We start from the raw sequence: 12,363 nt of genomic DNA, 5'->3' as shown, positions 1-12,363 counted from the left end.
GTTTTCGGTGTGTCGGCAAAGGTTCTTTCCCTTCCCCCGTCCCTTCGACAGTTATTCCTCTGAGTTATTCATAAATTAGTGAAACATTGTAGTCATACTATCATACATTGTAATTATTGCGCTATAAAGGTTTTCTAGAGACTAAGTTTTTTGAGCGCTAATGCAATAAGCTTATGCGATGAATGTTGTAGATATTTCGTGAAATTATTTTATAATAACTTCTTCCTTTTTTGAAGGTAGGTACGTACAACGTACACAACATTAAAAAAAAAACATTTTAATACTCTTTCTACATATTCTCTTCTATACGCCCGTCTAGAAAGTGTTCATAGTTGTAAATATTTTTCCTTACATAACACTGAAACCTGAAAGCGTAACAATTAGACCTATTAGTATTTCGTGCACTCACCTCGAATTACACAACTGTTTCAGTATGTATACCTAAACTGTACAACCGAGTGCCTATATACCTTGTACATATACAGTAGAATGGGAACAGGCAGCGACGTAATTAACCTGACATAATGGCCAGTTATTAAGCAATTTATCTAACATGGCGGATGCCTTATGTCATGTAATATGCACTATATACTGGCGCGCTTCCGTGTGCCGGCTATGGTGTGGTGGTACAGTTATAGCGAGCGTTCCATGTAGTTGCTGGAGTACTTTGGCTTAACTATACAATTAATGTTTAATTATATTCATATAATCGAAAGAAATAAAGTCACTCTTAATTGAACGGATATAGAGGCGTCCTACTATTTAGACATAAACATAAAGACTACAGTTAGACATGAAGTGAGATATATGAGAAAAACTTATTTGGTATGAATTAAGGTTATGCGACTTTTCTGTGAAACAAACGTATATTTCGGACTTTATCCTTATACTCGTACGCATGTAAATACCTCCTATAGTGCTTAAATTTTACCATGAAAGTCTTAGAGAAATGTATCCAAGTTGATAACTGTTGTAATGTCCATAGAAGGATTTCACCACGGTTTTTGACCCAAATTTGCTTGTACATATTATGTATATTTAATATATAGTGAGGAAAAACATTACTTAAGCTTTACGGAGATTTTGAGGAGGACATAAAGTACATCTGTGTACTATACCTACCGTATCTACTATATCTTGATACAGTTATTTAACTAACCTGACTTGTTTCCAAGTTATTGATATAAAAGTATACTTTACAAGATGTGTACTTGAGTCGTCAATAGGAAGTCCCTGTATAGACGTTTGTTATATGCAGTTATCAAGACAGCAGACATCATTTGACCCTATCTCCTTCATCTATTCTTAGCTCGAACATCAAAGTCTCCATTAATGCAGCTCGCCATTCCGCGCCCCCGCAATCGCGAAAAACCTCATACAAGTATCTCGACCTAATTTGCTCTGGCTAAATCTGCCGGCACTAGCTTACTTAAGAAGTTTAATCAGTGGAGATAGGCATAGCTAGGATATAAAATTTGAGGACTTCACATTTTGTAGAGCTACATGGAAAAACTGGCTATTGAAATTCATAAAAAAATATATAAGGATGTTTCTTTAGCGCTGGTGGCCTAGCGGTAAGAGCGTGCGACTTGCAATCTGGAGGTCGCGGGTTCAAACCCCGGCTCGTACCAATGAGTTTTTCGGAACTTATGTACGAAATATCATTTGATATTTGCCAGTCGCTTTTCGGTGAAGGAAAACATCGTGAGGAAACCGGACTAATCCCAATAAGGCCTAGTTTACCCTCTGGGTTGGAAGGTCAGATGACAGTCGCTTTCGTAAAAACTAGTGCCTACGTCAAATCATGGGATTAGTTGTCAAGCGGACCCCAGCCTCATGAGCCGTAGCGAAGTGCCGGGATAACGCGAGGAGGAAGAAGACATGGAAAAACTGGCTATTGAAATTCATAAAAAAAATATATAAGTATGTTTCTTTAGCGCTGGTGGCCTAGCGGTAAGAGCGTGCGACTTTCAATCCGGAGATCACGGGTTCGAACCCCGGCTCGTGTCAATGAGTTTTTCGATGTACGAAATATCATTTGATATTTACCAGTTGCTTTTCGGTGAAGAAAAACATCGTGAGGAAACCGGAGTAATCCCAATAAGGCCTAGTTAAGGCATAGTAGTCGCTTTCGTAAAAACTAGTGCCTACGTCAATTCTTGGGATTAGTTGTCAAGCTGACCCCAGGCTCATGAGCCGTGGGAAAATGTCGGAATAACCCGAGGAAGAAGAGATAGTTATTTGTTATCCTGTTAAATCTAAAACAAGTAGTACCTTCATGACATTAATGGTAACATTCCATTTCTAACCGCAGCTGCACTACCGGTACTGAACGCGTCGCTGTCATTGTCAATTTCCATAGTAAAATGAACAGTAGTGCAGCTGTCGTTGGAAATGGACTGTCACCTTTAAAGAAGAATGAATTCATGTAACTACACTTGCTTCACTCACATCAGGGCTGGATTAATCTGAGTCTTGTTTATCTATCTGCTATCTGCCCAGGCGCTAAAATAAGTAGTACAAAACGAAATTTCTCATAACTTTTCAGTTTCACAACTGTTCTTCATTAATCAGTGGACAGAGTGCCTTGTATTAATGCATTTTATATTGGTTCAATTGGAAGCGTCGACGGCGCGGTATGCGCGGCGCGTGTGGGCGATTCGCGGGAACGCATTACGGGAATTGGCGCATGGGCCGTTAAGGATGCCGGGCTTCAGCGGGATAAAGGACGATTCACGTTGGACCGGGCCGTGTCCGGGCCGGAGATTCCGGCGCTTACTTTTCTATGACATGACAGGCGATCACGTAATGCTTTCTATAGAAAAAGTTTCGACGGAAGCTCCGGGTCGGACACGGCCCGGTTTAACGTGAGTCATCCTTAAAGGACTAATTTTGGTGGATAATTACTCATATCTAATGGAAAATATGTGTTTTACCTCTTCTCTTTAGTCAATTCCGCATGACAGTATTGTGTCCATTTGCAATTGCTGTCCACGCAGCCTGGTTGTTTGACAAAAATATTAGACCTTTACCTTTGAAATAGTAGTCGGACTACTTAAGCAAAACTGTGTAAACAGAAAAGGCAAGACTATGTTAGTCGTGGAATTATGTAATGTATATAATAATCTGTGTTAGAAACACATATCCTATAAATTCTAGTAGCAGTTCCAATTAAGTCGATAATTCACAACTCAATTTAGTCGTTGCATCACATCGCTCTAACCTCACGTTTAAACATGGTCACTAAGGGCCTCATTAGCATTTAATAATTTCATCATGTACCGCTCACATGAACATATCAAACTGCATTAGCGTAACAGTCATTGCACATGTCCAAAAAGAAAACAAACAAGATCAGGTCATGCGTATGGGCTGGCGGAGCGATCAAATCGTGCGTTTAGGGCACATGCCGCCTTCCTTGAAGCCAATGAATAACTCATTGTCCGTCCGTCCGTCGTGACGCATGCTTCGCCGAAGTGCCGTGCAGGAGTGACCGGGACACTTGACCCGCGAATTTGGCGGAGGAACTAAAGAAATTCACCGAGTTACGTAATTAATGCAAACAAACAAACGATGATCGTGTGCAGAGGTTGTTAAACTTTGGTTTATTGCATCGAATACCAAAGGTTCAACAAGATACCTAATTATTATCAAAGCTTTTGAATGCAATGTGCCAAAAAGTAGGCTTCAAATATCAATAATCAAAATAATACTTCGTGTGCGACAAATAATTCCATGACGCAATTTAAAACCATGACCTCTACAATAGAAGAGGACTACAACCTCAACAAAGAGGTACAAGGCTACCGTCAATTCCCAGCAACTGCATGTGCAGTAATTGGGATGCGTCGGCGGTCGGCGCGTCGGCAGGCCAACAGCTAAATATTCGCAGCACTATTGTGATAGCGTTTTATGGTCTCGGCGAGCCTTTATACTTGTAGTTAGCATTCTAACATGGTGCCGCTGACGTTTTTTCATACCGCTAAATGTCAACGATAAAGTCCTGCCTGTGCGCATGACTCCGGACCCATTTGCGATTTATAGTCGTGTTGCTGATGTTTTACTTCATTGAGGAAACCCGCGTTGGTATTCACGGTACGCTCTTATTATAAATACAGAATTATACTCTGGATGTAAAAGCAACGGCGTCTTTGTCATTTTAATAGGCGTTTGCACAAACTTTACGTCGGACGGTTAGTCGTAAAAAAGCAAATGTTACACTAAGTGAATCATAAAGCTAAATGACTAGAGTGCTTGTAACTTCTATTTGGGTATTATTTTATCACTTGTATACTTTACTTAATTATAATCAATGTCAAAAATAAAATTATATAGTCTGTCAAGCTGGATATGCCATTAGCAATGTAAAGCAATCTAAGAAAAAATAGCAATGTACATCGAACACCGATGAAATGTAAACAAAACAGTTCCACAGATAAGATATAAATAACACGCGATTTTCGAACAATACAAACGTAACGTTGCTAATCCGCGATTTTTCAAATTTGCCGCCTTTTTCTACTGACAAGATTTGCTTGACCAAGTATAAATTGTTTACGAAACATACTGATTTAGAGTTTCCATTGTTGCAGGTAAACCGGCCCCTGACGATGAAGAAGGAGGGCATACAGACGCGGAACCGCAAGCTGAGCAGCAAGAGCAAGAAGAAGAAGGGCGGCATGGGCATGGGCATGGGCGGCGGCGGCGCGTGCGCGCTGGCGCTGGGCGGCGTCATGGGCGACATGATCAAGCCGCTCGGGGATGCCACCAAGGGCTTCGGGGGATCAGCCTTCCCGTCTGCTATGGATTTCGGTGAGTAAAAGGCTGACTGTTGCATCGAGCAAAGACATGCAAACTGTAGCTCAAGATTAAGATTAACGACCCGAGACTTTGGACGTCAATTGACTTATTAACGCCACTCAGCAGCGAACTATGATACTTTTCATGCAATAACATTTAGCTAACGTTATAATAACAGTGCCAGGCGCACACAGGCGAAAAATCAATAAAAGTCGGACAAAACCTAAACATTCAGGATTATTATGGAAATCGTATTAATGCAGGTTTGCCAACTAATAAAAACAAAATTACAATTATATTATGACATTTTATTAAATTTTGATCATAATATCTTCTTCTAAAAGCGAAGCTTCTTGGGAAGCGACTTTTTACCACCCAATTTTCTTAGTCCTGTTAAATAAGGATCGGAAGACACTAAAAGTCTCTTGAAAGTGTCTTCCATAGCCATTTGCCTAAAAAAAATGTCGCTTAGTCACATTTTTGATTAAACTAGTCATCGATTAAAATGAAAATTTTGTTAAAATGTCGCGTAAGGTCGCATAAAATAATGGTTGTATGTTAAAATCCAAGTTCTGTAGTTTCTAAAATTGATAATATCAAAACCGGATCTATCAGGAAGTTGTACTTTTCTCCTTGGTGAAGTTGAACAATGTGCAAAAAATACAAGACATTACACTTATTTTTTTTTATAATAAACAAGCAAGCATAGCTATCAAAAGTAACTATTAGTAATTAGGTTATTACCTCCTGGAAGGGTATCCATCATTAAATCACAACTTTCTGGAAGCAAACGATAAATAAGTAAGCACATAAGTAACACTCGCAGAGCACTAAAATATTCGCCTTTGAACAAGTCGAACTTTGGAATGAGAACGTGTCGCGTAGATGACTCTAACATGAAAATGATTATGCGAGTAGCGTGCACTGTTTATTGGACTACCCGCTAAGATTGGTTTTTGCCTGTTGGGGCTACTTAGAAGTTTTTTGGTTTTGTCCGACTTTTATTGATTTTTCGCCTGTGTGAGGCGGCTTGTTGAAACCAACCTTTAATCGTATGCATTTATATTTATTTGTTTTCCCTGAAGATTCGAACGGGCCTTTGCAACCAAAATCGTGTCGTTACGTTCGTTCATAATTGTAAAAAAAATATGGCAGGCTCAGCCAATGTTTATGTTTGAACAGATCAATACATTTATTTCCTTTTGCTCATGTATTTTGTTGTCTACCGTCAAGGTTGTACTTATTTACGTACGAGTACTACATGTTTCATACTATACTATGCTGTTGTCATTTGTTTGTGCAGGTCAACACCAAGTGGGGCTGGTGCACCCGGCGGCGGCGCACATGTCCCACTGGTACGGCGCGCCGCACCAGGGCTTCGCGCCGCCCCCCACCTCGCACAACCCCTACCACCACCACCACCTCGCGCAACTCAACTCTATGGTAAGCTATCATGTCATCACTATCGTTATTGCTACATGCCCTGCTAATCTAAGAGAAAACTTCACAAGGCTTCCAAATAGACAGAATTGAACTTATATCAAACTGGAAAATATATATTTTTTTAATTAGGGATAATAAATGACATCGGCATGAATTTGCGTCACTACGGGTCCCGGCGATATTTGCACGAGATTAGAAAGAGAACATGAGAGAGAAAAAGACAACGATCTATGAAACCGAAATTCCGATGTGCAATATTTATCGCCGGGTGGGTACTATATGTTAGTATTTAAATACTTTTTAACAACTATAAAGTTACTTATTCAAAAACTTTGTACAATAAGGTTAAACCTAGATTATGTGGTTATAAAATTAACGATTTTTTTCTTTCGTTGCAGACTGGTTGGAGGAGTGAGTACACGTGATAAGTCAACCAAACCCAAGAGCCTGCAAATTTATGAGAATATTGTTGAAAGAAATACGCCGTCCCCGACGGCTGCAGACCTGCGCGCGCGCAAGCAAACACAAAACATGCTGTGATCACACGGTCTACTAACCGTACATTGTAGTTATCCCAATGACACTTCAGCACATCACATAATTTATAAGACTGTATACAGAATTGATGTTTGTAAGATTATACAAACGTTCTGCAGTTTGAATTGAAGATGTCTGAAAAGGAAATATCCCAGTGAAGGGCTAGTCTGCTACACGTCGTTGTATACCAAAATGTCTTGTTAATATTTGGTTACGATACAGACGCAGCTGACTGTAGATGTAGCCAGCTGTAGACTCGATACCGGAGCACGTTGCCCATAAGACTTTGATATTCCGTGATCAGTTTCCTACGAGTATTAAGTAAGGTGTTTTACAATGAAGAAGTAACTAGCGAAATTGTACAGTATTATAATATAGGTAAGGTCGGTACGAAGTCGGCTTAGATGATTTATATATAACTAAGTATTGTTCGAGAAACAACATGTGTATTTGTACATATCTTTCATATTAAGTTATATTTCGTTCCTGTATAAATTGTTTTCTTTCTTATATTTAATTTGGACGGCTCGGTTGGCTATAGGAATTGTGATGTGTTCAGAGAGTTATTCCAGAGATTTCTTTTGTACATTTTATTAGTATAGTTGATATTGAATGAAATGCAATAGTAATTTATGTAATAGGTTTAAATCATGCAATTTGTAAATAATAGCCGTTTTAATTAGTGACGTAATTCAGAACTGATTTTGTGGATATCAGTACATATGTTTCAGTTGTTGCGAGCGAAGATGGCCACTGGATTTAATAGCGCATTGGTATATTTATCAATTAAAATATTGTCTATGTCACAAAAGTACTAAACTAAAAGTTTATATTACATGCGTACCCTTGGTAAATTAAGATATTGAGTGGCCATATAGATGTTGAACAATTTTGTGAATGAATCGTCAAGTAAATGAATTAATTATCGTCGGTATTAAAGTAATTCAGATAAAAACTTGCGCTTCATACACCAACTTGTTCTGAAACCCCCAAAATATGTACATAATATGAATGTAAATGAATCTGTAGAAAGAAATAATGGAATCATTATAAGACTATCAAAATAAAATTGTAAATTAGTGGTCACTGCAACACAACCCGTAACGATATCCAGTACCTAAAGTTTTTAGTTTTTAAAACAGGACATTGTGAAGTTGTGTATTTTAAATAAAATTGTGAATAAATTATCAATATTGATATTATCAAAACGTTTCATTACATTTTTCATCTACCACTACTTACCATTACTAACTTAACGCTAAATAATTGTGTAGTTAAATGTAGGTATACCAACGAGTGGCAATGAATGGGTGTCAATGTCTCCCCTGGTCTTCACACTAGAAACGCATCAATAGTCTTAAATCAGAAAGCAAATCAATTGACCATCCAATTTGGCGTCCTCTTCGCCGGCCGTAAGTCGCCGGATCAATTCCGCTATTCCGCAGAAAAAGTCGTCCAAAACTCGCGTTTATCTCGCGGCAAATTGAAAATGCAGCCGGCCGTGTGATTGTGACGCAACCCTGCTTGCGACATATGGACCTATTCAATTTTAATCGCATTTCAGAAGAATGGCCATCGGATAAAAGTAAAACGCTCCCCGCTCCGCTGCGATAGTACTCGCAGACTCAGTTTATTTGCGGTTTAATTCAGGCAGGATCCCAAGGGTGCCCTATTGTGCGACACAATTAATGTTTGCAATTGATCTTTTTAAGTCGGAGATTTTGGTAACTTTGTAAGCGATCACGCTTCAGAGCGTCGAGATCACGGGCTTAAAAGTCGATTGAACAAATTCTCATCGCTTATACTAAGCTAACTAAAAATTGTTATAACGAACTTCCGTTTTATAAGTGACCGTACAATGGCGTAGGAATAAAGGTTGAAGGAGACGAGCGGCCAAAAAAGGTAAGCGAGCATTTGCAAAAATAGTGTGGTATTTTTAAGCAAGCGAGTTGAGACACAGCCGCATAAGTCACCCCGCCGCCGTGATATATGCGGTGCTAGCGCGGGAAAAAATGTCCCACAGCAAAAAGCAACCATCACTCTACGCGATTTATAGCGCGGCCACTCGCGGAATATTCGAGACTTACGCGATGTTCTTCACACCCGAGGGAATGCACTACCCCCCTCTGTGACGGAACTTCGCACTTCGCTAAATTACGAGTAAGTAAACGCTGCAGGCATTTCGAAACACGGCAAATCTGCGAGGCCAGCGCAAATATTTAAGATTGATGAGAGCGCTATTCAAATAAAATATTTTCCGAATTGTTGTTATTGATTTAAAGTGTCCGAGACAATAAACTCACAAATCCCTTAAGAAACCAGTCATAGAGAGCGGCGAGTCGTGAGTAAAGGATCGTCCACACTCGAGCGGCTCCGACTATCCGGTTGATCCGGGAATCAATCTCGGACTTACCTTGGGCTTATCTCGCTGACCCCGCACCAGACTAATGTCACGAAGCATTTGATTTGCTTTCGAATTCAGGCTGGCGGTTTTGAATAAAAGACATTATGTGGTCAAGCGTGAAGTAAGTCACGTAGCGCACTTTGCAGCATTATAAAATAAAATAATTATCTCTACCATAAGAATTGTGTGTATTTGAGTAACGTCAGTATTTACGTTGGCATATCTATTGTGGGGCAAGCATTAAATATAAGTAATGTATCTAATTAATATCATAAACAATAAAAATTATAAAGCCTTTTGCCGGTTTAATCACTGATTTTCTTTTGTCGCCTAATGGCTGCGTATCATCTTCATATATTTATTTTAAGAGTTAGACTCTTGTCGGTAGAGCGATTTCCATGCATGCTGGTCCTTGGTCCTGCCTTCTCCTTGACAGCTGGTACAACACGACGTTGAGTTTTTCCTTTACTTAATCTATGTAGGTCTTGTAGGTATCGCATCGTTGCGAATTTGTTGATAACTCTGCAAATATGATAAAATAATAAGTATTTTAGGCAATACATACATTATTTTTTGTTATCTAAAATGAAAATATCATTCGATTTCTTGGATTTCATACATTCGTCACTATCTTGAATTAACCTAACAATAAAAAAACATTAAGTAATATTGCAAAAGTTATGAAGGGCCAACGGCAGGAAACCATTATTTCATATGCAACAACCTGTAAACCCGTAGACTTTAGTAAACTTCAGGCCATACAATAAAATAGGCCCCTTTTACCAACCTATGTCAAGAAAAAAAAGCTGTTATGATGAATGTTGATCAATGCAGGTTAAATGCGAAGGGCCCTGCATGCGAGATCCGGTCATCAGTCGGCATGTTAGTGCCGTCCTGCTGCCCCGCGGACCCGGATTACGCTCCAATCAAGTGTGAACGCCCCTTTATCACGAGTCCTCGACTTTAATAGAAAGATTGCTTTTTGATGAGAATAGGCAGTTACAGTTGGTACATTAAAAAAAAACTTACAGTGTTACAAGAAATTAAGTAAAATGAAACTAAACGCGAAAAATATTGGCAACTTGTGAGCTTTTTATAAACATGATTTTTATTTTAAAATGTAGGTACGTAAGGGTGGTATTCCACCTGACCAATGTCAGTGCATCTCACTCTCTCATTAAAGCTAAATGTGAGACGCAATGCCTACACATTGGACAAAGAAATTGGATAGGTGGAATACCACCCTAAGGTTGGACAAAATTTCAAGTGAGCATTGGCATTAGGATTGTAATCTCATTTAAAGCTGTTTATGAATGATCTGCTAAAATGACGGGCAGGTAAGTATCTTTGTCCTGGCCATAGAATTATTATTAATTATCTTAGAATTGATCATTCCATAATTTGGCGATCAATTCATGAAATGATCGGTTAGCCACATCATGAAAAAGTCTAACCTAACCATATCATGAAGTGATCAATTCTAAAATTTCATGAAATGATTAAGCTCTATGACGTCATATAGGTACCCACCTAATTACCTAGCTACATTTTGTTGGCTACCTACTTGTAACAAAAAAGTAGGTACCTAGTAAGGTAAACGTACTGGTACTCGACGCGGTCTCAAGTACATGATCATTGTCAATAGAGGTGACAGCAAGGTGTCATCTATTGGGCATTAGCATGTCGAGCACAAGTACGTTTACCTTACCTACTACTTAAACTTAACGTGGGTTTTATTACTTCGGATGTGCATGAAAGCTGAATAAAATGATTTTATGATAGCGTATCATAGCTTTACGTCCGTAAGCTATTTAATAAACTAATAAAATGATAAAACTATGTAGTATCACATACTGGAATCAAAGAATTTTGTTCTCGGAAATACTCCTATTAGATAACAGATCAAAGATTTAAATTAAACAGGAACGATTATCTACCGGTCCAATGGAATCCTACACTGGAGTAATTTATAAATAAAAAAGAAGTAATGTAAAATCGGGCAAGTGCGAGTCGGACTCGCGCACGAAGGGTTCCGTACCATAATGCAAAAAAAGGCAAAAAAAAAAACGGTCACCCATCCAAGTATATACTGACCCCGCCCGACGTTGCTTAACTTCGGTCAAAAATCACGTTTGTTGTATGGGAGCCCCACTTAAATCTTTATTTTATTCTGTTTTTAGTATTTGTTGTTATAGCGGCAACAGAAATACATCATCTGTGAAAATTTCAACTGTCTATCTGTATCTATCACGGTTCGGGAGATACAGCCTGGTGACAGACGGACGGACGGACGGACAGCAGTCTAAGTAATAGGGTCCCGTTTTACCCTTTGGGTACGGAACCCTAAAAAATACAAAACGCATGCGACACAGCCGTCGACATCCGAATTATACAGATTATGTGAACGTAAGTTATACGTGTTATAATACCTTATTTACGTACGCGGCTTATAATAAACAGTGTGTTAGGTATTGGGTGTCCGTAACATAATAACGTTGCGTCCACCTGCCGGCTCCCTCGCACATTAATATTATAATATATACAGAGAAAACGACCCTTAATGCATTCGGCAGACGAACTGCCGTATTTAATTATTATTTGGTAAGGTATTGAATATTAAGATATTGGGGGTAGAATAAAGTTTTTGTACAGAAAGTATGCTAATTGTCTTGTACGACTGAGGTAACGGACTGGAGGGCCTAAGACAGGTGAGGTCAGGAAAGCGGAATTTTGATAAAATGACAGAAGTATTTTTAATATATACGCACATTGAGTTCTTAATGACAAGCTCACACGCACTTTGTACTTGTCAAAATAGAGTGACGAAAATAAACGGAACAATAAAATAACAAGCCTTTATTCTTAACACTTTTTTTTATAAATGATGTGTTATTATAATCTTAATGGTAGGTAGATTACAATAATAATTTATTGCCACACACGTACATACATATAAATTCAAGAAAATGAAATAAACGATTTCAACACAAAAGCAGAAATAATTACTTAAATCTACAGAAATAACAAAATATTGCAACGAAATTATCAGCATTAATTTTTATACCGAGGTGCAGATTAAGTAGCTGTCACAACGCTGTTTTTCAGTTCATCTCCAATTATTAGGGCCGATACAGAAGGACTGCAACCCGACTGCAATTAGTATGGGAACTGCACGCCGA

At 38.7% G+C, this 12,363-nt stretch overlaps 2 protein-coding genes across 3 annotated transcripts in view; both read left to right on the top strand.

The window, feature by feature from the left end:
- Positions 1-7,988, top strand: part of LOC134665877 (GATA-binding factor C-like) — a 106,029-nt gene extending 98,041 nt beyond the window's left edge. For both annotated transcript variants that reach the window (XM_063522905.1, XM_063522906.1), the window contains exons 6-8: positions 4,593-4,812; positions 6,104-6,243; positions 6,642-7,988. In XM_063522905.1, the coding sequence (XP_063378975.1) occupies positions 4,593-4,812; positions 6,104-6,243; positions 6,642-6,668 (387 nt within the window). In that variant the 3' untranslated portion in view covers positions 6,669-7,988. The remainder of the gene's footprint in view (positions 1-4,592; positions 4,813-6,103; positions 6,244-6,641) is intronic.
- Positions 1-12,363, top strand: part of LOC134665895 (uncharacterized) — a 286,141-nt gene that overhangs the window by 234,649 nt on the left and 39,129 nt on the right. The window lies entirely within an intron of this gene.

The sequence above is a fragment of the Cydia fagiglandana genome, chromosome 7 (assembly GCF_963556715.1).
Source record: "Cydia fagiglandana chromosome 7, ilCydFagi1.1, whole genome shotgun sequence".
Taxonomy (NCBI): domain Eukaryota; kingdom Metazoa; phylum Arthropoda; class Insecta; order Lepidoptera; family Tortricidae; genus Cydia; species Cydia fagiglandana.
This window is presented reverse-complemented; position numbering and strand designations above follow the sequence as displayed.